Here is a 26913-nt window from a genome sequence, read left to right on the forward strand (position 1 = left end):
TTTAGTAAATCCATGGTTAGAGCAGAACCACTGGTGGGAGTCAGGATGGTTTGGGAGGTACACAGATGAATTTTCTTTTATTTTAACAGGTGAGCATTTTGTTTTAATAAAGTAGTTTATACAAAACTTTGTGACTGGGCCCCTGCTGCCCTCTGACCTTGTCCCCCCACTGTCTTTTACACTTACTCCATTCCAGCCCCATAGGCTCTTCACCATTCCCCCAACACACAAGGTGCCCCAGGACCTTTTCACTTACTGTCCTCTCTACCTGAAATATTCTTTCTCACATATGCAAGGTTCACTTTTCATCATTTAGGGCTCAACATGTCACCTCCTGGCTTCTAACTCTCCCCTTCCCTGTGTCAGTGTGTACCTATTTTGTGTTTACTGCCCTATAATATTCATTTGTTTGGTTACCTCTTTCTTTTCCACCTTCTCCTCTTAGACTGTGAAGGCAGCAGCTGTGTCTTCCCTGTTTTCCATGGTTTCCTGGTTCTGTATGAATTGCTCCAGGCACATCGTCCTTCTCTTAGATGAGAGGGGGAGGGAGCCATAGAGGGGGCTTGACAGAGGCAGTGACCTTGGGCTGTCCCTGGCTCTGCCATTGGAGGAGTCTGCCTTTATTCCTGAGAAGAACAAACCTTCTGACCTCCCCTCAGGGGCCTCAGGTCTCAGAGCCTCTGCTCTCCTAGGATTCTGGAAAGTCCGAACTCAAGGCCCCTGCAGAGAATTGCTTTGCTAAACACATGTCTTTCCTCTGCCCAGCCGCAGTCTCCGAGCCAGTTATTTACCCTCTGGCTCCCAGGAGTCCATTCAGTTGGGTCCAAGCACTGCTGCTGTACCTGGTAGGAGGGGCCCAGGAGGCTTGGGAAACAAGACTAGTGGCCTACCCTGATGTATCTGTGGCACCGATTGGGCCCAACTGTGTGCCAGGCCCTCCTCACACATTTTTTTAATGCTCCTAAGGGTAGCAGACTCATAGTGCCCATTTTATAGAGGAGATACCTGCAGCTGGAGAGGTTGGTGACTTGACTGTAGTCCCTACGGTTAGTGAGTGAGAGGTGCCTCCAGTGTTGCAGAGGGGCTCAGTGTATATGGATGGATGGGTGAGTGGATGGGTGAGTGGATGGATGGATGGGTGGATGGATGGATGGGTGGATGGATGTGTGTGTGGATGGACATATGGGTGGATGGACATATGGGTGGAGAGTGAGAGCTCACTGAGTGAGTTGCAGCTCTGGGCAGCTCATTCCCACCACTGACCCTCCCCTTACCCTGCCCACACCTTGTACCCTGTGGACCCTGCAGACCTCTTGCTCAGTTCCCACTCTTGGTGGTGGCTGAGTTGGGGAGCTAGCCTGCCTGCAGGTCACACCCCACCAGCCAGGATGTTTCCTTCCAGTGAAAGAAAATACAAGAATATTGGCAGTGAGGGCTCCAACAAGGAGAGAATCAGGGAGAGGGCTTTGGGCAGGGCCATCTGCCCTGTCGGTGCCTCCCTGCTGCTGTGCCCACCTCCACGATGGTGCTCCACCTCCTGCTGCTTCCTGCCTCCCCCCGCCCAGCCTGGCTGGCGTTCATGCCATCTTCCACATTGCACACCTGCTCCTTGAAAACCACCAGGAATGACCTCAGGAGAGCAGGACACCCGCGCCAGGGCTGCCACCTGCCGTCACGCACACTGCCTTGGCTCACCTCGCACACACTGCCCCCAGACCAGCCAGGGCTGGAAGACACAGGAGACCTCACCTTTGCACGGGCCCTTCCCAGTGGGCAGCACCCCGCTCCCTGCCAGCCAGAGCCCGCTCAGTGTCCATGCTGCTTCCTGAGAGCCTGGCTACCCTGTTACCCATCATGGCTGAAATAGTCACTGGAGAAATGACTTAGTCAACTTCTGTGCCCCCATTAGAATGCAAGTGTCACGAGGGTGGGGACTGTCCGTTCACTCTCGTATCCCCAGCTCTTGATTCGTGTGCCTGGCACATAGGTGTCTGGATAATAGATGAGAAATTAATTGGGAAATGAAGGAACGGATGAGCGAAGGGCTTACGGAACACCTCCCGGGAACCCTCGGGTCATTGGAAGCAAGAGGCTGTGAGACAGGAGGGGGAGAGCCTTTGTTTTGCAGTTTGATGCTTCCCCCCCTCGCATTGTCCACCACGTCCTCCATACCAGGGGGCACCAAGGGACATGAGAGGCCTGCAGCACAATGGAAAGCCCCTCCTGCTCTGACACAAACTGACCATGTCCCTATGCACAAGTCTCGGAACTTGGCTCCCACCTGGCAGATGGCCATGTCGGCTCTAAGCAGGAACATTTCTCGGGCCCGGGTAGGAGGCATCCTGGTACAGTTAGGATCCAGAGAATGCCCTCTCCCTCCTCATCTCCCTTTCCCTGCTAGAGCGAGTTAACCCTTCCTCCCGCTCTCCTGGCAGGGGCAGGTCCACCCAGGGACCCACTTCACATCCTCTTCCTCCGCAGGACAGACACACACAACTGGCTGCACTTTCTCCCAACCCCGCAAGCTGAAGAGAGCAGTCACAGCAACAGCTGACCAGAGTGCGCGCCCACTGAGGGCAGGCCTGCACACGCCTTCCTTCTTTGGTCCTAACCACAGCCCCGTGAGGCTGGCTGCTGTTCCCATGCCCATCTCCAGGGAAAGGCAACTGAAGTGCCAAGCAGTTAGGGAAACCCCCAGCCATGCAGCTGGAAGCCCCTGCCCTGTTCTGGATCATTAAAGGGATTGTGCAGAGGACAGAGAGACCATCCCTCTGCAGGGGAGAAGGGAGAGGGACATTTAATCCAGCCTGGAGATGAAGTCATGTGTCCCAGCAGTTTCATGGTGTTCATGAAACTCCAGCAACGGAGGGAAGAACTGTGTGCATTTGGCCTTTGTCACAACCTCAGAGGGGTCTGTGATTCAGAGAAGGAGAATGGCTGCTGAGCCAGATGATTGTCCAGGGTCCCTTCCAGCTCCCAGCCTGTGGTTCTGTGACCATATAAGGCCACTGTGTCTGGGGAGTCTTCCTGCAGCCAAGTGCACAGCAGAGGAAGCCCAAGTCTGGGCCTCCTGCAGGGTCCCCAAGGCAGCAAAGAAGGGTGGAGTGGGTGGGGGAGGTGTCCCTCCACCCCTGCCTGGCTCCAGGGGCGTGGCTGCCACCCCCACCCCCACACTTCCACTTGAGATCTCCTCCCAGCCTCCATCCGATTTGCAGAGTCCAACTCAGCTTTTGTCCAAAGTGGAGTTCTCAGGGCTGCCGGCAGCCCCTGGTGGTCAGCCCTCCCACTCCCCGTGGTTCTGGCTTGGGGGACTGGGACACCACTCGAAGCCCCTGAGCTGTGGGAGCACAGCAGTGCACAGCGAGCAGGGCCTCACTTTGAAACCCTGATTCTGCTGGCATCAGAAATATGGTGGCCCCCGCCTCAGCGCACACAGGCACACACCTTGTCCGCCTCCTTTTATGTACACCTGACTTATATCATTATGTCCCACCTGCCCCAAGCTCCGCGGAGAGCCCTGACCTGTGCCAGGTAACATGGGAAGAGGGAGCAGAGGGTGACAGGCTGGTGGTAAAGATAAAATAAAATCAATAAGTCTACTGGGAGATAATTTATTGTTATCAAGTTACAAAACATTTTAATCATGACTATTGGTTGTGAGTGATAGAAATGCAAATCACATTAGCTTACACAAAAATAAGAGGAAGTTATTTTGGCTCACATCACTTAAAAGTATAGGGACAGATTGGCTTCAGGAGTGGTTGGATCCAGGGGCTCAGCTCATGTCTCTGGGACTTGATCAGGTGCTGTTTCGCTCAGCATCACTGACTGTTGTTAAGGCGTCTCACGGAGATGGTTTCTAAGTCCAGGCCTCTGTCACCTCCAGCTTCAGACCTGGGCTATCCCATGACACTGAACTCCTCTGAGGTGTGTCTCCAACCCCACCCAGAGGCCACCTTTCAATTGCAGTGTGGATAAGAGGGGCCCAGGGCGGAGGAAGAAGCCCTGCCTCTCAGCCCCTGCCTGCCACAAGTAGGACCTCAGGGGCTGCTCTGCCACTGACCAGCTGTGTGATCTCAGCTAAGTGGCAGGACCTCCTTGACCTCGGCTTCCTGATCTGTCAGAGGCAACAGTGATTTTTATGCCCCAGGATTGTTTTGAACAAGAGATGAGATGTAGCATGTGAAGCGCTCAGCACGGAGGGTGACCCTCTGACACGGGCTGCAGGTGGAATTCTGTCAGTCGTAAACCACAAATGAAGGAGATTGTCTTTGGAGGGTTTGTCTTTGGAATGAGAACACTATTACTAGTCTCTGCTGCCTGTCATGTACCGATGAGCCATTTCTCACGACACCTTCCTGCAGATGAGGACAGCAAGGCTGGAGAGGCCAGAGCTTTCCCTGGGGACACACAGCTCATCACTGGGAGAGCCAGCGTTGGCTCAGGCCTGTCTGTGGCCCAAGCTGTAACCACCCCTCTGCTGTGCCTCTCTGGAATGACATGGGGAGACAGAAAATAAAGGGGCTGTATTGATACTGTGAAGGAGATCTGCCTGGGATCAGAGCTGGGGAGAAAAGAGGAAATGTGACATGGAAAAATGCTGTGGAAGGCCTTACATTAAAAGGTCCATGTCTTCTGCCAAGTGGGGGGATTACGAAGAGTACTCCTTACATCGCCCTGGACCGTCCAGGTTTTTTGGTGTTGAGTGAGTGCTTGGTACTTTATAGTTGGGGGTGAGGGGTATAAAATTGCCCTGAGACAGCAAGCCCAGTTGTAACCTACAGCTTTAACAAATTGCAAGACTCATAATCATGACTTGAGCATGAGTTTGAGTTTTTCCCAAATTGCATCATTTTTGCAAACCACAAATGAGCCACCATCTGACACCTGCCGGACAGTGTTCTGCCTCGTCCAGGGCGTGGTTTAAGGTGTGGTAAAGGACCACGGACTTGGACACCTGGGCTGCATTCCTGGCTCTGACACTAACCTGCTGAGGGACATGGGGCTGTTACTCTCTCACCTCAGTTTCGTCTTCAGCCAAATGAGCCTAATAAACACCCACCCTTCCTTCCTCACTCGGCCAATGTCGAGATCAATGAAACCAAGTGAGAAAAAACGATGAGCCCAACCCAGGTGGAAGGAAATTCTGTTGGCAGCCAGGGGCCTGGGATGTGGGCAAGGCCAGCTGGTCCAGCAGCTCTGGAAGCGCGTCCCCAGCGCTGCTCAGGTCAGCCCATCCTCTTCGGGGAGTCGAGTGGCTGTTGCCCTTCTTGTCCATGTTGCTCTGGAGTCCATGATATATGACCAAGGTGTCACACTGTGCTCTCAGATCACACGCCACGTCTTTCACGTGGGAGTCTCTGCACAGTGTACATCCCTCCTGTTACATAGGGTTTACGTTCGTTATGAACTAACACGGGCAGCCCTTTTCTCCTCTGCCTCTGTTGGAATAATTTCCGTTGCTGTCTTCAAGTTCACTGGTCTGCTGTGTGTCTGATCTGTTCATCTCATCCAGTGAAATTTTTATCTCAGCTATTTATTTTCATTTCTGTGTCTTCCATTTCTCTCCTGATCACATTCACGATTTCTTTTAAGAAAATTTCCTTGAAAATATTTTTAAATACATATCTTTACATTCTTGCCCATTTCCTCACCTCCGCCACTGCTGATTAATTCTTCTCATTGTGGGCCACACTTTCCTGCTGCTTTGCGTATCCAGGAATGTTTTATTGGATGGTGATATCCTGACTCTCTTAGTGTTGGATTTTGTCATCCTCGTTCACGGAGCAGTGGCCTTGTTCCATCAGGCGGTTAAGTTACTTGTGATTTTTTCAAGGCTTGTTTTCTAGCACTGGCAGGACAGGTCTCGGGGAGACTCTTACCATGGCATGAGCCTTCCGGGGTGTCTGCTGAACATCAAGGCTTTCTGCAAGGACTGTCCCAGAACCCGTGCATCCCCCAGCCCCAGGGAGTGCTCAAGTGTGCAGCCCGTGTGAGCTCCAAGGCTGGTCCTTCCCTTGGCTATTCTCCCCGCCCAGCTGTCGCCTCACCCACCAGCCAGATGCAAGGCCCACACAGCTGCCCTGGGATCTTTCCCTCCGCATTCTTCTCTCTAGCTCTCTCTGTGGCTCAGAGGGCTGCCCTGCTGTACTTCTGCTCCTTCCCCGTGCTGTGACCGGTAGACGCCTCCCAGCAATTGCAGGACTCAGGGGGATCACAGCCCCACACTGCCTATTCTCTGGTTTCGAATGTTCTGTCCAGTTTCCCATTTGTGTACCGTGGGAGCTAGCAATTCCCTGTGAGGTCTCTCAGGATAGGGCACCTGTGGGCTGGATGGGTCATATACACTCAGGAGGCCTTCGAAAAAATCAATTTAGAGCTAATCAAATGAACGGCTTTAGGGCCAGTTGCAGTGGTACATTCCTATAATCCCAGTGGCTTAGAAGGCTGAGGCAGGAGGATTGCAAATTCAAAGCCAGCCTCAGCAAAAGCGAGGCACTAAGCAACTCAGTGAGACGCTGTCTCTAAATAAAATACAAAATAGGACTGGGGATGGCTAAGTGGTCGAGGGCCCCTGAGTTCAATCCCCAGTACCCCCCCCCCAAAAAAAAAAAAAGAAAGGCTTTAGGGTCATTTCTGGTCTGCTTCTTAGAGAAACTCAGGATGAAAACCCACAACCCATCACCAAGTCTGATTTTACAACAGGAATCATGAGTGTGTATCAATTGGTGACTGGATACAGAAAAAGTGTATTTCCATACGAAGGAATATTATTCAGGGATAACAAATGAACCATGTGAACATGTGCAACATGGGTAAATCTTGAAAACAGTGCTGTGAATGAAAGAACCACTCACAAACAACCCCATAACTGTGTGGTTCAGTTTACAGCAACTGTCTAGAGTAGACAAATTTATAGAAACAGCATAGATTAGCATTGGCTGAGGATTGGGAGGGGGTTGAGGAGTGATTACTGAGGGTTACTTCGGTGGCCAACAAAAGTGTTCCAAAATTCGATTGCAGTGATGGTGGCCCCGACTTGTGAATAAATTAAAATGTTGTATTGAATACTTCAGATGGATGGGTCACATGGTATGTGAATTGTATCTCCATAAAGCTGTTTTAAAAAGGATGGTTTAAAGGATGGTATTTCTGCACCAAAGGTAATGGAGGGATGGAAAGGGGCGGAGGGGAGGGCTGGGCCGTTAGGTTGGCATGTGCACATGTCACCACAGCACTCAGCCTTGATCCACAAAGAAGAGTCCACACAGCCCACTGATGGACACACGTCCCAGCAGTTAGCCTTAAAATCCATTTATTCTTTCTCCTTTGCTTCAATTGGAAGAGCACTCGTGCTGTTTCGGAATGACTTCCTCTTTCCAGCTTTCGGTCCTGTCCAGATCCTTGTCAGCAGCAAGCGCGTATTGAGTGGCCCCCAGGGAACGTCATGTGTCTGAGAACTGTGATGTCCCCTTCGTGGGCTCCGTGTCAGTCACTGTTACAGAGTAATGTGGACTGGGCCATTAGAGCCCTGACCAGGGTGGAGGAGCAGGGAGCGCCTCCTGTGGATGTCCCCATGGGTTATTTGGTGACTTAGTGGGTCATCCTGCCTTGGTCAAAAGCACTGGGAGTTTCCCCTGAAAGAAAAACTGGGTCCTTCATTTACAGACCCCTGGCAGAGATTTTCCACAGTATGTCTGAGTGCATACCTGTCTTAAGATCCTAAGCTTTGCTTAAAATACCAATAACTAACATGTATTGAGCACTTAGTGTTTGCTTTCCTCTTCTAAGTGCTCTCAAGTACTAGCAACCTCTTTCACTGTACATGAGGGTTTTTTTCAATATTCTGTTTTTCAGTAATTAAGATTTTTTTCTTCATATTTTGTGGCATTAATGCAGCAACTCAATAACTCATCATCCCAGTAGGATTCAGCCCTCACCCCACTAAACCAGGGTGTGGACGGGGCTTCCCATGCCCGACGCCCTCTGCATGGCGTGAGGACAGTGTGTGATCAGGTGTGCTGTGTGTGGTTTTTCTGCAGGATCATCCATGAAGATGGCTTCTCTGGGGAGGACGTGAAGCAGTACAAGCCTGTTGTCTACAGCAACACCATCCAGTCGCTGGCAGCCATCGTCCGGGCCATGGACACTTTGGGCGTCGAATATGGTGACAAGGAGAAAAAGGTAGGCATGTGCCTGAGCCCAAGGGTGCAGTGAGGAGAGGGCCTGTCTCTGGCCCTGGCACCTCCTCCTGATAATGCCAGTCTGCTTAAAGGAAGCAGAAGAGGCCGTGCTCTGTGTGGACGCTGTATAGTGGCAGTCACAACCTAAGCCATTCTGGGAACCTGCCTGGCAAATGCAGGGCTTCCCTGACAAGCGGTCTCCACAGTGTGGAATCCCAGGGCATGTGCTACAGAGAGAAAGGGCTGGGGTCTGTCCTCAAGTGGGGCTGCCGCAACCCTGTGTCAGTTCTGGGCTTGGCACAATTAACTGGAACAGAAAAAATATATATATATTGAACAAAACAAACCTTGCCTGGCCATCATTTCCCCTCCTTGGGAGAACCTCTCATGCTTTGTTGGGGTTGGGGGCAGCCATTGAAATTGACCTCTCCTTGACACCAAAGGATGTGTTTCCTTGCCCTCCTGGGTAAATGTGAGGCTTTCCTTCCCCAAGGAAGCCAGTGGCCTAGAATGGGGAAGGTTTGGAGGTTGTTTTCAGACATCTGAGAAGTGGTGAGTGGAGTATGTGTAGAAAAGCCTCTTACTGCAAACGCTTTCCTTCCCGGTAACACTGAACTCTTGCTGGCAACTGCGAATGAAAGGGAAGGAGGTCGAAGGGAAGAGGAGAAGCAGCGTCAGAGAGTTCAATCCAGAAGCAGCACTTTGCCCCTGTCAGGATGGGGACTCCCAGGGACCTTTCCAGACCAGGGGCCTGGGGAAAAGGATCCGCCTTGGAATGGATATGGGGCCTGCGTTGGGGTCTCTGGGTGAGAGTGTTAGTGTCCAGTCACTGGGTGACTCGATTGTGCCTTACACCCATGTCCTGTCTTAGCTAAAATTTGACTCCCTCGCAGGGGAAACCTGTCTTGGCCTTCTGACAAATTATCTGTGACAGACAGCTTTAAATGTAAAATTTAATATTTTATGCAGAAAATCCTAATTCCATGGTCCAGAATTGCCCCAGCTCAGGCACTGGCTCCTCCAGGTCCTTGGGAATTTTAGGTGCCTGAGAGTGTGTCCCAGGACAGCCTAGGGAGGGTAGGGGAGCCAGGCCCTGGCAGGAGGGCTAGATCTATAGGGAGGTGCCTCTCCCCCAGGAGACCAGCCTTGGTTTTGGCCACAGGGCCAAGGCCCACAGAAGGGGAAGGGGAGTGGAGGGCACGCTTAGCTCTGTAGCCTTGGCTCTGTTAGGCATTCACTGCAGGCTCCCCGTGTGCCAGGAGGTGTGGTAGGTGCTGGGAATACAGGAACCAGACCCTCGGAAAATACCGACCGAGATCATAGAGATGATCGGTGTTATCCCAGATGAGCACAGTGCCAGGCGGCCGTCATGGTGCTGGCAGCCCAGGGAATCAGGATAGCCATCACTTGCTGAGCGCCTCCTGGCTGCCAGGCGCTGCGCTGAGCCCTTCACAGTTCACAAAGGCCGGGATGCCCCGAGCAGGTGGTGCTGGTCTGACCCTCAGGCCTGGCACAGGTCTTTGATCTTTTACCTTCCTTGGGTAAAGGGGGGAACAGGGTACCTGGCTGTCACCTAACTGGATGACAGGCAGTGCCAGAGGCACACCGACACAGGTGGCCTGCAGCATCCAGTCAACTCTTCCTGCCACAGCCTCCTGTCCTGACTGTAACCCAGAGAAGTTAGTGCGGCTGGGGAAATGCCTTTCTCCTCCCATTTTGGAAAACATGAATTCTTTCTGTGAGATTCCCCTCTTCTGCTATCCTGACAGAGAGACGATAGCTTGGGGATCACTAGGAGTGCCGTGTGTTCAGGATCCCATTGCGGAATCGGGGGCAGCAGCCCTTCTCTTGCTGTTCTCCTCCGTCCGTGGGAGTTCCTGGTCAAGGCCACCTTCAAGTAGGAGGGAGTGGAGGGATCCATTGGGAGGGACGGAGAAACAGAGTGGGAGTCCCCAGGAGCCACGGGCACAGTGGAGTACAAGCCTAGTCCTGTGAGTGGCCAGTGGCACCATGACAGGCGCCAGGTCCGTGACCAGGCAGCACAGTCTTCCTTCCTGATAAGGCCCCGGCGCACAGCCCCTCTCCCCTATGCTCTGACATGGGTGACAAGCAGGAAAGGACCATGAACCCAGACTCAGGCTGGAAGCCAGGCAGCTGAGGAAAGGCTTCCCAGGAGCAGGCTGGTGGGAATCTGGGCAGAAGAAAGTGGCAGTGGGTCCTACCCTGTGGGTGAGGACACCCGCGCCGGGAGGGCTGTGGTACTGCTGGTTGTGGAGAAGCCACGAGGAGCCAGGGCCCCACCCTTTCCCTGTGGCCAGGACTTCCCAGTGTAGTGTGAAGACAAACAAGAGCCTCCCCTGCCAGCCACACTGTGAAGAGAGAACAGGGTGCTGTGAAAGGACCCGGGGGGCACCCACCTTACATTCCACAGCCCAGGAGGGAGGAGTGAATCCCATTCTTATCCTAAGGCTCTCTAAGAGCACGTAAAGGGACCCACAGACAACTCCACTGCTTTACTCATAGGTCCTTTGCCGTGTTCCTGCTGTCCCACTGCACTCCCTTAGCTGCCCCTGGTAGGCCTCTGCTGTCCCCGCCTGCAGGGCTTTCCTTCTGGGCCCTCTCCCTCAGATCACCCTAGCGCTCCCCACCCTCACCCTCTCTTTCTCCCCCTCCTTCCTCCTCACTTTCCTTTTCCTCCGCCCCTTCCTTTCCTTTCTCCTCCTCCCTCCCAGGTCATTATTATGAAAATTGTCTTAACCTTTCAGCTAAGGTTTTCTCCTGGTTTCCTCCCTCCTAAGCCCTGGGCCTGTGGCTGCACCACTAGAGCAGAGGAACTTGCCTGCCAGGCGGGCCTGAACTCAGACACTGGAAGAAAGGATGGGGAGACGGGGCGACTGAAGGGGTTAGAAAGTTCACTTTGACCAGCCCAGGAGGGGAGGGGAAAGTTTTTGAACCATCCCATGTTAATAAGATCTGTCTCACACACGCGTGTACAAACAGATAAAAAATTTATAGGGTGTATATGTATATTTGCATATGTAAATCATATAGACTAATGAAACAATAATGTTGGGGAAAAACCAACACTCCAAAGTATGGTGTTTGCCATGCTGAGGACTTTGAGGGACACAGGAAAAGGTCAGAAGCAGCCACTTTCCAGTCCTGTCCTGCCCCTGTCTCTCACTCCTCACCCTCCAGGAAGTCACAGAAACCAGAATTCCTCTTCCCCAAGGCAGGTCATCTAACCTCTTACTCTAACCTTCTCTTTATGCAACCATAAAGAAATCACCCTGTCTGATCTACTACATCACAATGCTCCCTTTTGGTCCAACCAAATTTCTATGCAGCGGTCCATTCTTCATGGGACCTAGGCATGAAAACAGACGGGTTTCCCTGGACCTTTGGGTCTTCATTTCTTCATTCCTCTTTGTCACCTGAAATTGTAGGTAAATAAATGTATAGTGCTTTTCTCTTGTTGGCTATCTTGTTACAGAGGTCTCAACTGTGACCCTTATGATGGGATTAGACAGGCATCGTGCTTTTCTGCCCCCTTAGAAGCAAAGTAACACCTTGAACTTATGTAAGGTGTTACTCAGTTAAAAGTGATTTCCCTTCCTTCCTTCCTTCCTTTTTTCGTAACTATTTGTGCATGTGCCTGTTTCTCTCAAATATAAACTCCTATACATCTTAATCGTCTAGCACAATGCCTGACGTAAGAAGTACTGGATGCTGGGTTCAAATCCAACTCTGCTACCAGCTGTGTGGCCCTGGGTAAACACTATAACCTCTCCTCGCCTTGGTGCCTTTGACTGTAAAAGAGTCACAACCCTCCTAGCTTCTGCATCAACTGCTCTAGAGTATCTAGAGTGCATAGAATAGTGCTGGGCACAGAAAATTCTCAGCACAAAGTATTGATGAATTATCCTCACAGAAATCTAGTGAAGAATGGGAAGGTGTTATCTGCATTTTCAGTTTAGAAATAGAGGTGCAAGGCACTTTCTAATTAGCTGCCAAGTCTCCGGCCTAAGCAGGCAAGGGACAGAAGATCTTTTTGCTGGAATTGCTGCCCAGGGCTCCTCTGCCCACCAAGGGGCTTCATTAGAATGCCCCCCTAGAGATAATGGCATCTCTTTGGGGAGACAGAATCGAATTTCACACTTAGTTTCCAGAGTGTCATTGGATCTCCTCTGGTGAAAGGAATCTTGACATTTAAGTTGCACAGTGGAGCTCACAACACTTTTTCTAATCATGGAACTGTTGTGGTGCCTTCTCCACCACACAGTGCTCTTCACCTTGTGTACCTGAATTCTGAAGCAGGCAAAAACAAGGAGTTCTCTGGCCCGACTGGCCTGGGTCTACCCGAGATCCCTGGAGCCTGTGGATATTCAGTGATGATCATCAGCGCTGATGCAGTTGAAGGAGGAGGCAGAGGAAGGCCTCTTATTGCCAAAGCCCACTCCTGAGGCCAAGAAGAGGCAGGTACACTGAGGCATGTCATGGACTGAGTACCCACCTGCGAGCCCCACAGCCTGGCCCTGTCCTGGCCTTTTCTCTACCCAGGGAATAGACCTTGAAACGCCTTCATTTAAGACAATCTCATTCTGCTGCTCCATTGTCCAGGTGGGCACAAGGGGCCTCGCTGGCCCAGAGAAGAGACTTTCTCCAGGGAATATGTGGCAGTCCCAAGATCAGAACTGCTGAATTCTCTCATCCCACCAAGCTGCCACCAATCACCCAACCAACTTAGGGCTTCATTTTCTTCCGGTCAGTCATGCCACAAATACTTATTGAACACACACTTCCTGAGAAGCAGGTCGCAGAATGGCAAGGATGGCCGCCAAGACCAGGGGTGCCCAACCTTGTACAGAGAAGACATCGCTAAGGTGTCTTCCCGATTTCCAAGGTGCAGCCCGGCTAACCAGCTCTCTGGGCTCTAAGGCTGGGTCAGGTCCCCTAGGTCACCTGGCTGGGGTAGCTTGGTCTACGGTGGCAGTACCAGCATCTCTTCTGGTCCTCCTCTAAAAGGAAGATCGGACTCCAAGGAACACAGGTTCAAGATGGAAGTGGAAGAAGAGGGACTAATCTCTCTCAAGAGCCATTCCTCCTCAGGGTGGTGGGTGTCCCCAGCTGAATGGGCCACTCCCTCCTCCGAACCCCACTGCCGGGCCAGCACTCTACTTCATGGTTGTTAGCCACCTCAGCCAGACAGTGAATCTGGGGGTAGGATGGTCTTGTTCATCTGCGTTTCCCCGCATCACCATCCTCGGTGTCTAGCTGTGACCAGTGCAGCTCTGAGTCCATGAGTGACCCCATTCCCCCAACAGCTGTGTGCCTCTTCCGGGCCATGTGCTGAGCCCGGTGCTAAGGATATGCCTGAGAACAGGACAGACGTGGCCCCTGCCCTGAAGTGATGCGGCCATTGAAGAAGGAATGAAAGATGCAGAATATACCTCTTTGCATGCTTTCCTGACCCCTCCAGCCAGTTCAAAGGTGGCTATGGAGCCCCAGACTCTGCCCCTGCAAGGGCGGCCAGGGGCAGATACGTCAGCAGCACACCTCCAGCAGCACAGTGAGGCATGGTGGAGCGTGGGGCTCTGGGGCTGCGCTGCCTGAGTGGAGGCCCAGCTCCTCCGCTTCCTGGTGTAGACAGCATCACCTTCCTCAGTTACACACCTGGTGAGGTGAAGACAGTAACAGTGACCCAGATGGACTAGATGGACAGCCAGTGTCCACTAGTTACACACCTGGTGAGGTGAAGACAGTAACAGTGACCCAGAGCGTGGGGGTTGTCCATTAAGTGATTCAGTAGGTGCAAGTTCAGCACATAGTAGGTCTCAGGAAAAAATAACTAATATTAGTCTCATATGCCTCAAAGCAAAGGGATATTTGGGGGGGGTTGTTTTGGTTTTTGGGTGTTTTTTTTTGTAGATGGACATAATACCTTCATTTTATTATTTATTTTTATGTGGTGCTGAGGATCAAGCCCAGTGCCTCACACGTGCTAGGCAAGTGCTACATCACTGAGCTACAAACCCAGCCCCCTACCCTTGGTTTTAAAAGGTTGATTGGACTATAACTAGAGGAGGCCCATCCTGGAAGAGTGCTGCCTGTGCTCAGTAGAGGAGTGTGCCTGGGCCTGACAGGATGCAGGAGGAGCACTGCTTTTGCCTGTGTTCAGTCCTACTACCAACTAACTACCTGTCCATCCTAGAGAAGCAGCAGGAATAGGCTTAGACAAGTCCACTTACTGCATTGTTTGCATTTAGTGAAGAGGTGCTAATGAGGGGAAGAACGTGCCCAGCAGGTGAGAGTTATCAGCAGAGTCTTAGGGTTTACCCAGGTTTACTTCTGGCTAAGTAGAAAACCTTTGTCTGACCTGCACCCTTCTCTGCTTTAGTCAATCAAGTGTCAAGAACACTGTTGTCTTCCCTTCTTGAAGGAGGCTCACACTGACCACTGGATCCTCCCCATAGACATCAGACCAGGGTTTGTGATTCATACCCAGAGGTGAAGGATATTCCTGTGGGAGGCTGGGCTGAATGTGCTACCCACTGAACATTCTGAAGACGTTAAATTTTGGACTAGACTTCTAGAGACAACAGTTCACCTAGGAGAAAGTTCATGCCCTTCCCATCTTGAGGCTTTTGACCCAGAGGCACCAAGGCAGCTGTGGATAAGCTCCCTGGCCTGTTCTTCAACACACAAGGGCAGACTGCCCTGACAGTTGTGGAGGTGTACCAGGTGTTAGGTGAGGCCTTACTATGAGTGCTAAGTGCTTTCCCTTGAGTAAGTCGCTCAACTCTTCTGAGCTTCGCTGTATACCTTAGGATGCAGGTAAAAATCACACAACCAGTAGAGGCCCAACAGGGACAGCCAGTGTCCACTAGATAGGAAGTCCCCGGAGTTGGTAGTCCTGCTGCTGCTTCTGCAGCTGTGCAGCATCGGAGCCTGGGTCAGCACTGGATGACACTCTGGATGCTCCTGGTTCCAAGATAGCGAGCATCACATGCTCCCAAAAGGAGTCCAGGGGAGAAGGAGGAAGTGAGGCACCCTGGACTTCTCCTTTCTCCACATTGAAATGAGGCTTTGGGACCCTCTCGTAGTCACACAGGCAGGAGAAAAGGGCCTGGGGATGGCACCAGTCTTTGCCTGCCATACTTCAGTGGACTGGGATGGGAATTCAGTAACTCAAGAGTAGGTGTGCTAAGTCAGTGGTGGCTGATGGCAAGGTGGGTCTCCTTTCTTCTGCAGCTTTTGTCTTTTTTTTTAAAATAAGCTCAGAAACTAGAATGTTGTCCCAAAGGGTATCCAAGACAAGGAAGCAGGTGGGTGACTGATGAATCCTGGCAGCCCAAAACTGGTGGGTGGAGTGCCTGCGCAAGGGTGTCCCTACGTCGCAGCCTGGCACCCGGCCTCACCCATCTCCAGCAGGCAGGCTCCCTGGTCCCTGCAGAGGCTCTGCCCGGCTCCTGGCCTCCAGGTGGCCCAGCCCATCTTTCCTGCGGTGCCACGCAGAGTTGTGTTCAAGGCTGGGCCACCATCAGTCTCTGCATGATGGTGCAAAAGGGGCACGAATTTTAAGAGAAAAGTGGAAGGAAACTTAAATGAAAGGCTCCAGCGAACACCGAACACCGGTAGCAGGGCCTGGACCTGTCCGCACACTCCATGTGTCTCTTTCCCTCTCACCAGCTTGCTCCCCTCCTCCCTCCCTCCCTGTGAGCCCCACTTACTCTGCCCTGGTGGCAGAAAAATGCTGCAAGACTGGAGTGAGTCCCCACTACTGGCCCTCTCCTTGGGTGTCTGGGACCCCCACCCCCCCTACTGCCTGGCTGTCCCACGAGAGGACCCGAGAGGCTTGCCTTTGAGAAGGAGCACTGTGGGTATATCCTTTGAGCTCAGAGTAGTTGTTTCAAGGTGACAAAGAAGCTGCTGAAAGACCTCACTGCCGCAGAACAGCTGAGAGAGGCCTGCAAGGCCAAGGCCATATTTTCAGGCTCCTGGAATATTGAAAAATGAAAAACCCCCAAAAACAAGGTCACAAAATTGTGATCTATTTAACTATGTTTACATGGCAAATTAATGCTTTGGACTTGCCACAAATGTAATGGAATATAATTGTGCTCCCTAAAAAATAATTATAGGATTTGTAAGAGATACTAATTCATAGTACAGTGCTGGTCATGTGGTCCTATAATTGGACACAGATTAGAGCTTGTGATGGGCACTGTCACCTTTCCTTCCAAGAAGTCTCTTCCCAACTCTAGTACGTCATTTGGTCCATGCCCCATATCTGAGCCCTATGTGAATGTACAGTCCCTTCCTGTCCACCATGGAGAAACCTAAGGGACCAGTAAGCTAGAATTCAATGTGACAGTGGGTGTCAGGGATTGAGAAAGGGGTTAGGTTTGTTGTAGCAGTAGCACCATGTAGGTGTAGCTATAAGTCCCAGACTGGCGGGGATGGCCAGCTCAGAGGCCCGCCGTGGAGGACCTTATCTGTGGGGCGCTAGTGTATGTTAGTCAGCTTTCCATCACTATTAATAAAATACCTGAGATAATTAACTTGTAAGAGAAAAGATTTAATTAAGTTCATAGTTTTGTAGTTTCTAGTCCAATATTGGGCAGTCCCATTTGGGGGGCCTCTGATGGGCATGCCAGATGGTAGTGGTGGCAAGTGCATGGCAGAAACTCACTTACATCATGGTCCAGGAGGCAGAAGAGGAAGGGGCTAGCGTCCTACTAAGAGCATGCCCCCAGTGGCCCAAGGACCCCCCACCAGACCTGCGTCCTAAAGGTCCCACCGTCTCCCAGCAGTGCCGTGCTAGAGTCAGGACTTCAACACGTGGACCTTTGAGAAACACTTGCCAGACCACGGTAAGGAGACGTCCCTAGGAAGACAGAGCTGGTGTTCGTTCCCCTGCGACACACATTCCCTGCTCCTGCTTCACTCAGTCGGTCCCCCTCCTTCATCTGCCTAGCAGCCAACAGTTGTCAGGCACCACTGCCAGAGACCCCCTCTGAGTAAGTTAGGGTACTTGTGGTTGCAAGTGATGATAGAAGATATAACCAAACTTGAAAACTGGCTAATTAAAACAGAACAAATCAGCTAGCTGGCCCAGTGCTTAGGAAGTCCAGAGGTCAGCTATAGTGAGACTTGTTTAACCACTCAGGTGATGGCCCTGGCTTCCCTCCATCTCTGCACCCTCTCCTACTGGGTGGTCTTTACCCTCAGAATCCACAGAATCACTCCTCCACTCTGCAGGGGGTTGATACAGCGGTTGAGTCATGGTTACTGACCAGAGCACAAGGTGCAGTCTCTCTCTTCCCTGAGTCTCAACCAAGTCCCAGGAGTCTGTGTCTCTGGTCGGCCACAGCTAGATCGCAGGCTCGCCCCCGAACCAACCCCTACGATCCAGGGAAGAAAAGTTGTGAATGATGGGCTGAGGGGTTCCTGGGGCAAGTGAATGTCCTATAGGGACAACAGTAGGTCAGGGCTAGGGTGTAGCTCAGTGGCAGAGCACTTGACTGATGTGCCTGAGGCTCTACAAAGTAAATAAACAGACAGACAAATAAATAAAAGAAACCAGGTGGTCATGAAAAAGGAAATGGAATCAGAAAGAAATGGATGCTGGGCAGGCCACCCACCACAAGCCATCCCCCACTCTCCTTGACTTTGGCCCTGCCAGCTGTTCGGTCTGTGGAGGAGGCGATTCATATGGCAGTGGTGCAGGGTCAGCCAGTGCTGCTGTTCCTGTGATGGGCAGCCAGAGGACCCCAGGTGGCAGGGGATGTGGACACACAGTACCCTCCCATCACCCAGTTCATCTCGCCTTTCCCTGGGGACCTTTGGGAAAGTTGGAGATGAGGAGGGAGGTGGGCCAGTGTCAAGAGAGGTCTCCACCAGAAGATTCTGGTCTTTCCAGCTGCTGAGCCAGCAGGGGCCTTCGAGATGACCTGTTGGGGGCTGGGATGTAGCTCGGTTGGTAGAGTGCTTGCCTCACATGCACAAGGCCCTGGGTTCAATCCCCAGCACCATTAAAAAAAAAATGAGCCTTTTGGGACCTCATTTTAGAGGCAGAATTCCAGAGGGCTGTGCCCAGGGAGGTGAGGCAGTTCAGCATGGGTGAGAGTCAGGCTTTGGGGTCAGGAGACAGGACTTTGAACCCTGGCCCTGCTCTTTGCCAGCCATTGCACTTTAGTCTAGTCACATGGCTCACCTTCCTCATCTCAAAGGTAGACAGTAATAATAATACCTACACACAGGGTCTTTAGGGCCAAGAGATCACACAAGGTGAGAACAAGCAAAGTGCCCGTTACCTGCCCCTTCTTACCAGTTCTACCGTGTGTGGTAGGGGCCAGGACTCGACACCAGAGTGTGACAGTTTTCAAACCAGGTAAAAGGTCAGTGTCGAGGCATCTTAGCTCCTGCAGGTCAAGGATGTGGTGCCATCTCCTCCCAAAAATCACCCGTGGGTTCTAGTTCCAGGCTGGGAGATAGGGCACGCCACAGGCCTGCCCCCTTGCTGACTCTGCAGAGGTGAGGCTGAGGGGAGCTACCACTGAACCAGACCCAGCAAGGCCTAGGAGAGACACCCAAAGAGGTGGAGACAAGGGGAGAACAGGAGGGCTCACAGAGAGAGGAAAGGGACAAGGAAAGGAGAAGAGCAGCAGATAAGGCTGCACGACCGTCTGGGAAGGGTGGAGACGGTTCTGCCCAAGGAAGGGTGTCCCAGTGTTGGGGTGGGGAAGGAGGCACTTAGCGTGGTGCGTGGCACAGAGCAGAGGCTCCTGAAATGTCAGCTGCTGTGTTCATTTTTATGAGGACCACTGCAGCTCTGTGACTCAAGATAGATAGATAGATAGATGTGTTGGGCCTTGTGTGGCCAACAGCATGGTAAACACTGGGCAGCCTGGGAGCAATCGTGAGCAGGTGTGTGCCAGCCTGGAGCTCAGCTGGAGCGCAGGTGCACAGTGCTGCGGAGTTCCAGGGAGCTGAGTCTCCTGACATGGGCCTGGGCTGGCCTGTGCTGAGGACAAGGCATCTGACAGAAAGCAGAAGGGCCTGGCGCATTAATGAGACAAACAAGGAGTGATCGGAGGGAGAATGTTTCAGGCAGGCGAAAAAACACACACACAAAGACTTTGACATGGGGAACCCCAACTGAGCGCAAGGTCCAGTGTTGGTGGAACCCAAAGGTCAAGGAGGGACAGTGGCAAGAGATGACACAGGAAGAGGACGCAGGCAGGAGAGCTTCTAGGTATGGAAGGCATTTTGGCTTTGTTCCCAGCTCAGCAGGAAACCACTGGAGGCTTGAAGCTAGTCTCAAGCGTGGCTTGCCTTTGGGAAGTCCTACTGTGGCTGTGGGGACAGTGGATAGATAGACAGCAGGAGTGCGGCAGAGAGGTGAGCTGAGAGGCCATTGCAGGTGTCCAGGGATCAAGAGAGGTACCATCAGTCCAGAGAGAACTGGGCCTCGCTTCAGGTATGCCCACAGTCCACCAGACATAGAGCCTTCCTGTGTCATGTGACCCTGAGGGACCACGAACCCTCCAGGCACACTGCCTGGCACAGAGCATGCTACGCCCAGCAGATGTCTGATGAGCAGATAGAGGCCTGCTGCCCACAACCAAGGCAGACGGACCCCCAGGCCCTAGGACAGCGGCAGTCCTGGCCTCCCTGCACTGGGCATCCTTGGGGAAAACCACCTCCAGACAGTGTATCCACAGCCACTGCCTCCTGCTCAGCCCTGACTCCCACCCCTTCTGAGCTCACCCCTGGCCTCAGTTTCCTCAGTTGTAAATCATAGGTGAGTTACGTATTTTCATGATCAAATAGCCACGGGAGAGAGCGCCTGCAGAATAGCATGCTGGGCCACACATGGCCCAGCAAAAGTGCTGGCAGGCCTCAGCCCAAAAGCAGCTGAGGGCCTCTCAAGATGTGGATCAGGATCATTTGCACAACCAAATTCACCTCCCCCAATATTTCTGGTCTGAAGTCCCCAGGGCACAGTACTGAAATAGCTCACTGCGGAATTCGGTCCAGCTTCTCCGGCTCTGCAGGAGCCTGCTGCTCCTTGCCCGCCCTCTGTCTTCCTTCCTCTCTCCTTCCTGCCACACTGCCCATGGCAGTCCTAGTCCCTCCTGGTGCCGACACCAGCTGGTTCCCCAGGTGACGACTGGCCTAGGAAAGGAAGGGCAGCTCTCCTGGCCCAGGGTGTCTCTCTGGGCACAGTCCTTGAGGCCAGGGCACCCGGCGGAGGCTCTGTTGCTCTTTCCTGAGTCTGTGGCTGTGGACCTGAATGACGAAGTCCCTGACTTCAGACTCTGCCTTCCTTCCCTGGGATCACGTCCAAGGGTTGCACTCTGCAGCAGGAAGCTCGGGCTGGTGCATCTCGTCATGGAGAACCGCAAGCACATGCTTGAAGAAAGCCCAGTTGTGGTGTGGCAAAGAGCACAGGGCTTGGAGTCAGGCAGGCCCAAGGCAAAACTGGCTCTCTGCTTTTTACTTTTGTGACTTCAGGCAGACTCCTCACTATCCTGAACCTCAGTTCCTCCATTGTAAAGTGGAAATAATACCAGTGTCTACTCTGCTCTAGCAGAGCCCAAAGTTATAGCAGCATGACAAAGATTAAAAACGTACTTCTGTCTCTCCTGAGCAGCCCAGATGTGGCACCAGGTCAGGCCTCTCTGTTGTCACTGTCACACTCAGGGTCTCTGCCTCCACGGCAGCAAAGGAGGCTGCTGTATCTGCCCCTTCAGCCAGCAGCAAAGGGAGAAAGGGGAGGGAAGGCTGCCGTTCGCAGGAGGGAACTGGATGTGGAAGGCCTGTGCGCCAGGCCAAGGAGAGTGGGTTCTCCATGGCGTGGGCCAGGAGGCATCTGAGTGGAGGGAAGAGCCAAGTGACAAACAGTTTGTCCCAGTGGGCAGGGTAGTCCGAGGTCTCCTTGCTGGATCTGGTTGATTTGCTTCAGGTGTACATTTTAGTCAAGGCCCAGTGATTCTCCTCCCCGGGGCCAGAGCATCGGAATCTCAGGTCCCCACCCCCTCTGGCCACTGAGGGGCGCCTCCCCTTGCAGGACAGGGGTCCTGGTGGGCCTGCTCCTCAGTCCAGGCTGCTTCACCAGAGGGTCTTTCCTCAGTCTTAGAGGCCAGCACTCCTCCTGCCTCCTCAGGGAAGCTTCGCGTCTTCCCCACGCTCCTTCACGTGGCGTCCATGGCCCTCAGGGTGTGTGGCTCCCCGGGAAGGCCGAGGCAGGAGGCCTGTGCACATGTCCCACCCAGGGTTCCCCACACAATTGTTTGTTCCCAGGAATCCTAACATAACCATTCCCAGGGCATCCTTCCTTTCACTGAAAGGGACACTGAGGCACAGTGTGAGGAGACTTGCCCAAGATGATGCCATCCAGTGACAGTAGAGCTAGGACAAGAGCCAGGTCTCCAGTTTCTGGGTCAGGGAGTACCTTTCTGTGAGCCTCCATCCTTCCCCTACGGGGAGCAAGAACCATACTTCCACCTCCAGTAGCCACAATGGCCTTGCCTTCCTGCTGCAGAGTCCCCCTCCTGAGCCCCCTTAGCCCCCTGGCAGCTGGACAGCAGGGTCACTGCCATCTGCCTCCCTGCTGCCATCTTTGGCCCCACAGTGCTGAGGCCCTGCAGGGGACAGATCAGCCTGTGACTAAGAACAAGCCCTCAGGTTTGGGCCAGTGCTCTTGGCTTGGTGTCACTGTGACCAAAATGCCTGACAAGTACAACTTGGAGGAGGGAAAGTTTATTTTGGCTCAGAGTTTCAGAGGTTCAGTCCACAGTGGGCCAGTTCCATTGCTCGGGGTCCAAGGAGAGCAGCATATTGTGGAGGAAGGGCACGGTGGAGGGAAACTGCCCAGGCCTTGCAGACTGGGAAGCAGAGAGAGGAGGAGGGCCACAGGGAAGATGCACCTCCCAGGGAACCCCCCCCCAACGGCCCGTTTTCTGCAGCCAGGCCCCACAGGCCTACAGTCACCACCCACTTAGTCCACGCAAATGAAGATGGACTGATTAGATCACAGCTCTCATGATCCAATCACATGAGTGAGTGTGCCCACATCAACACAGGAGCTTTGGGGGGACACCTCATTTCTAAACCAGAATACCTGCCATCATGCATTCGAAGGGTCAGGGTTGCCTAAGCCTTTGCCCTCCCTGCACTCTTCTTGCCTCCAGGAGTGGCAGAAAGGGGCAGCCCAGGCAGCTCTGCGTGCCCATGCTGTTGTGAGCACTTTGCACAGGTTAACCCATTTGATCCTCTTCTCTTGCCCGTGTTTCTTGACAGGATCTGATGGGTATGTCGGTTCTATTATTGTCTTTGTCCTACCAGTGAGGAGAGCTGGAGTTCAGAGAGGATCAGCCCATGGTCACCCACTAGTAAATGGTGGAGCCGGGTCAGATCCAGGCAGCCTGGCTCCGGAGTGGATGCTTTTAACCCATGAATGAGAAGCAGGCCCCATCATCCATCTCGGCTTCACCCCCAGGAACATCACTGCCTGGGCACTGAGCTGTTCATGGGTAGATAACCAACACGTGCTGAGACACGGGGAAAAGGGCCAGCCACACAGCAGCTCTGATGCCAGCTGTGCTCCAGCTGGCCACCGTCCATTGTCATGCCTGGCCCCAGGGCAGGTGAAGCTGAGGGCCACAGAGCAACAAAAGCCTCACCTGCTCCCATCAAGGTGTCATCTGGTCCTGGGGCCACACCAGCCAAGGGCAAGAGAACACCACAGTGTCTGCCTCCAGGGTACGCAGTGTACCAGAACCAGAGCACGTCCTTGGGCCCCAGGACTAGAAGCTTCCAAGCTGTGTGGGAGAGGAGACTGAGGCCTGGCACTGCCAGGGAAAGGGTCCGGGAGGTGGGGAGAGGCAGCTGTGCGTGTATCACTAGCCACCAGCCTGCGGGTGTGAGTGACCAGCACACAGGCCAGTGTGTCCTCAGTGTACTTCTGTGCATTTGTCCTGAAGGGCAGGAGCATAGGCAGTGTGGGGCCTCCGGGACTCGGCAGAGACAGGCAGGGTTCCCGGTCAGGCGAGGGTCATCAGTGGGCAGTGAGAACACTGACCTTCTGTGCTCGCCTGTGACCACAGACAGGTCTCTTATGCAACAGGCTCTCAACAGTTCCATCCATTAAATCTGAGGAACCAGATCTAAAATCTCTCTTCTCCTTCCCCCACCCCCATCTCAGTTCTTTAAATTCTAGAAAGTTCTATAAATTCTCCTGGCAGAATTGCTAAGTTCAGACAATTGCCAGGCAGAGAGGTCTTCCAAGAGAAAGAAAACCCCAAGCTCCAGGTTGGGAAACACATGAAACTGAAGGGGGACCTGAGGAGGGAGTTTGCACCAGCTGCCCAGCAGGAGAGGGAGCCCTTGCCAGCTCCAGGGTGCACCTGAAACTGTGGCCCCAGACAGGGGACTGCAAAAAAGGGTAAGGTCCCTGCCCAGTAGTAGCAGCAGCGCTGACTGTTGGGAAGTTTTACACTTTCCCTCTGAAGTTTCCATCGTGTTGGTCACAGACGGCCAGTAGACAGGTGACAGGAGCAGGCCAGTGGGGCATCATGCCTAGACCAAAGTGAGCACCAAGAGGGGTGTACTGCCTCCAGGGACCCAGGCTTGCGCTTCGGGGAAAGGGATGTGGCACTGGAGAATGTGAACAGCAAACAAGGTTCTCTTGGGCCACAGAGGGAGTCTTCCAAGCCAGCCCATCAGTCTAGGCAGGCGTCAGACCCCCAGTGTCTCCTTCCTGTGGGAAGGTCCCTCCCAGACAGAATGGGGCTATCAGACAGAAATGCCCCTGTCTGCATCTGCCTTTTACGTACTGAGATAGACAGATATAAATTTCTTTTACAAAAGGACAGCTTTTCAGAGCTACTCCTGTGACTGCAAATATGCAGTTTGAAGTATGCCAAACAAATATGTTTGGGGTGGCACATTTTACTCTCCCACAGCTGGCACACATAGGCCATCTAGTTGAAGCCACTAAATCAGGCAGAAAAACACTGTCAAGTGCTTGTCTCATTTGTGTCAAGGGTAGCTGTGTCTCAGGGATGCAGGGGGAGACGAAGAGCCGTGCGAAGCTGTCAGCTACAGTCTGCTCAATCCGGAAGGCTCCGGGGTTGTGGGGAGAGCGGGAGGGTGGACTTCAGGAGCTCTGTGCTTGACAAGGGTGAGACAGCAGGGCAAGCAGAGCAGGCTTGGAGCTGGGCCCAGAAGGCCAGGGAGGCCTTTGGGCAGCTGGGTGAGGGCACTGTCACAAAGAGTTGGTGTACAATTTATTGACTGGCCCACACCCAATGCCCACAGCACGTGGACAGGTGTCCCATGATACCATCAGGGCACTTAGGGCTCAGAGCAGGAGGAGACAGTGCTGTTGAACATCCCTGCCCTGGTCAAGCCCCCAATTGAAGCAATCTCTTCCCCAGACTCCTCACAGCCTCTCTGCCCCCGCACAACCCGTATTCTATGCTCCAGGTGACAGCCCAAGTGAGCCGGGCAACGCGCATGTTTGATCCCCTGCTGCACAGCCATCCCTCAGTAGATGAAGCCCGGCCCCATCTCCTGCTGCAGCCTGGGCCCCAGGGTCCTTGTGTGAGCTCTCCTCTCCTCCACCTGCCCCCTCACCCCACAGACCTAGACTCTGCTGTCGCCGCCTCTGGAGTCCTTTCCTGGTTCGCTGAGCCCAGGGAGTTATTTCGGGATCTTGTCACACTTTGTAAATGTGAGTGTGAATATTTAGTCAATGCCTGTACTCCTGCTAGGCTGTAAAGGACAGGTCCAGGGCCTGTGGGATGCCGGTTGGAATCAATCCCCAGCACCCAGCACAGCCTGGCCCAGAGTAGTCAGGTACTCCATGGACAGTCATTGCCCATAGTGTGCTGAGTTGTCTCCCGGGGTCAGAATGCACATTTTTCCTCCAAAACTGAGAGGTTCCTTCCCCCTCCACCCCCGTAGCATCTCATCCCAGGAAACAGCTACTGGCTGTCCCTGCCCAACCCTCTCAGCCTACATACAGGTCTGGCTGTGTCTCAGATACTCTGCCTCAAGAAGCAGCCATCATGGAATTGAACATCCCCACACCCAATGCCCAGAGCACGCAATGCCCAGGCCCAGGCTTGGTACAGCCAGGCCCAGGCCTGCTCCCATGCCTGCACCTGGGAAGCAGTCTCGGAACAGCACGAGGAAAGTCAGAACTACAGAGGATACAGCCTGTGTGCTCTGCCACCCTAACCTGGGCCTTTACCAATTACACGGCTCTGTGGTAACCCTCAGATCAAGGACCCTTTGTTTCCTAGATCCAAGTCCTGGTCTTGACACAAAAGTGAATCCCTTTACATCCACTATCCCAGTCTAATGTGAAAGCCCAGGTTGGGGCAGTGGGGTAGGGAGGGCTGTGTCCCACAGCCAGCTCCTCTTTGTGGACAGTGGCTTTGCCAACCCCCGCGGCCTCAGCTCAGGGTCTTTTGCTGGACTCTTGACACTGGGCCAGTAAACAAGGAAAGGAGAATGCTTGGGAGGTTGCAAGGGAAGTGTCTGGGGCCAGGCTGCATTCCTTTGGCCAGAACTTGGTCCGTGGTCAAACCTAATTGCAGAGGAGTCTGGGAAATGCCTGGCTGTGCCCTCAGGAAGAAAAGGCAAAATGGTTTTGTCAACAGGCAGCCCAGCTCTGGCAAGGGCTCAGGTGTGAATTTAGCCACACTGCTGCCAGCTGTTGAAGCACTGCCCTCAGCATGGCAAGAGGCCCGATTTCCTGGACCTTTGTCCATTGCCCGCTCCTCGCTTTGGACCCGCCTGAGTTTCCGTGGCTGAGCAGTTAGGGTGTCACTCCTCTGTGACGTGACAGAGTGAAGCTGAATATCCACCTTGTCCGCAACTGCAGTGGCAGATCGTCCCCAGGTCCGTAGGCCTTCTGACGCCTACAGCACGACAGCTCTGGAGCCGTGCTCCGGGTGCCATGTGCCAGGCAAGCCCTGAGGCTTCTCCTGTGCACTGTCGGGGTTTCTCTGGTGGGGCACATGTATTTTGATGATGTACATAAATAACCCTTCTACTTCTACTTTTATATATTATATCTAATATAACATGTATTTTAAAAAAAGAACCAACATAGCAAACCCACAATTTGACATAGACTTAAAAGAAGGCTAATGTGTGGGCTCTGTTGATAGAGGGGAGTAAAAGTGATCTGTGAATGACAAGTCTTGGGTCACTGCCTGGGGTGAAAGGCTCAGGTGCCAGACTGCCTTGTTTGAACTGTGGTTCCAGTGCTTTCTAGCCATGTGACCTCTCTCTTTTCCAATTTCCTTGTCGGTGCCATGTCCCATCCTGCTGTATGCAGAATGTAGCATGGTTGTGTCCAGGGCTTAACACAGCACCTCACACCTACTCTGTGCTCGGTACATGTTAGATATTCACGTTGGGAAATATTGTGTCATGTCATTTAACTGTGTCATTAGTCTCCTGATAGGTGTTATTACTGCCACTTTATAAACAAGCCAAGAAAGGTTAAGTCACCTGCCCAGCAAGTAGTAAGCCACATCCTGACCCCAGCTCTGCTCTGCCCGACCACTGTGCCAGGCCCTGTGAGCTCTGGCTCTGACACTAACTTAAGAGGCCACTTTAAGAGGACCCCTGCTTTTATCCTCAAGCTCCCAGTGTGTTGGGGGTGAGGGACCAGCTCTGTGCGTTGTGCAGGATAAGTCTTATAGAA

General features: G+C 53.0%; 1 protein-coding gene across 2 annotated transcripts in view; it reads left to right on the plus strand.

Annotated features, from left to right (window-relative positions):
• Gnao1 (G protein subunit alpha o1) overlaps nucleotides 1-26913 on the plus strand; it is a 154317-nt gene that overhangs the window by 71978 nt on the left and 55426 nt on the right. For both annotated transcript variants that reach the window (XM_046434262.2, XM_046434263.2), the window contains exon 3: nucleotides 8043-8184. In XM_046434262.2, coding sequence (XP_046290218.1) covers nucleotides 8043-8184 — 142 coding nt within the window. The remainder of the gene's footprint in view (nucleotides 1-8042; nucleotides 8185-26913) is intronic.

The sequence above is a fragment of the Marmota monax genome, unplaced genomic scaffold (genome assembly GCF_021218885.2).
Source record: "Marmota monax isolate L192 unplaced genomic scaffold, Marmota_monax_Labrador192_F-V1.1 WCK01_AAM20220418_F8-fsc00024, whole genome shotgun sequence".
Lineage (NCBI taxonomy): Eukaryota > Metazoa > Chordata > Mammalia > Rodentia > Sciuridae > Marmota > Marmota monax.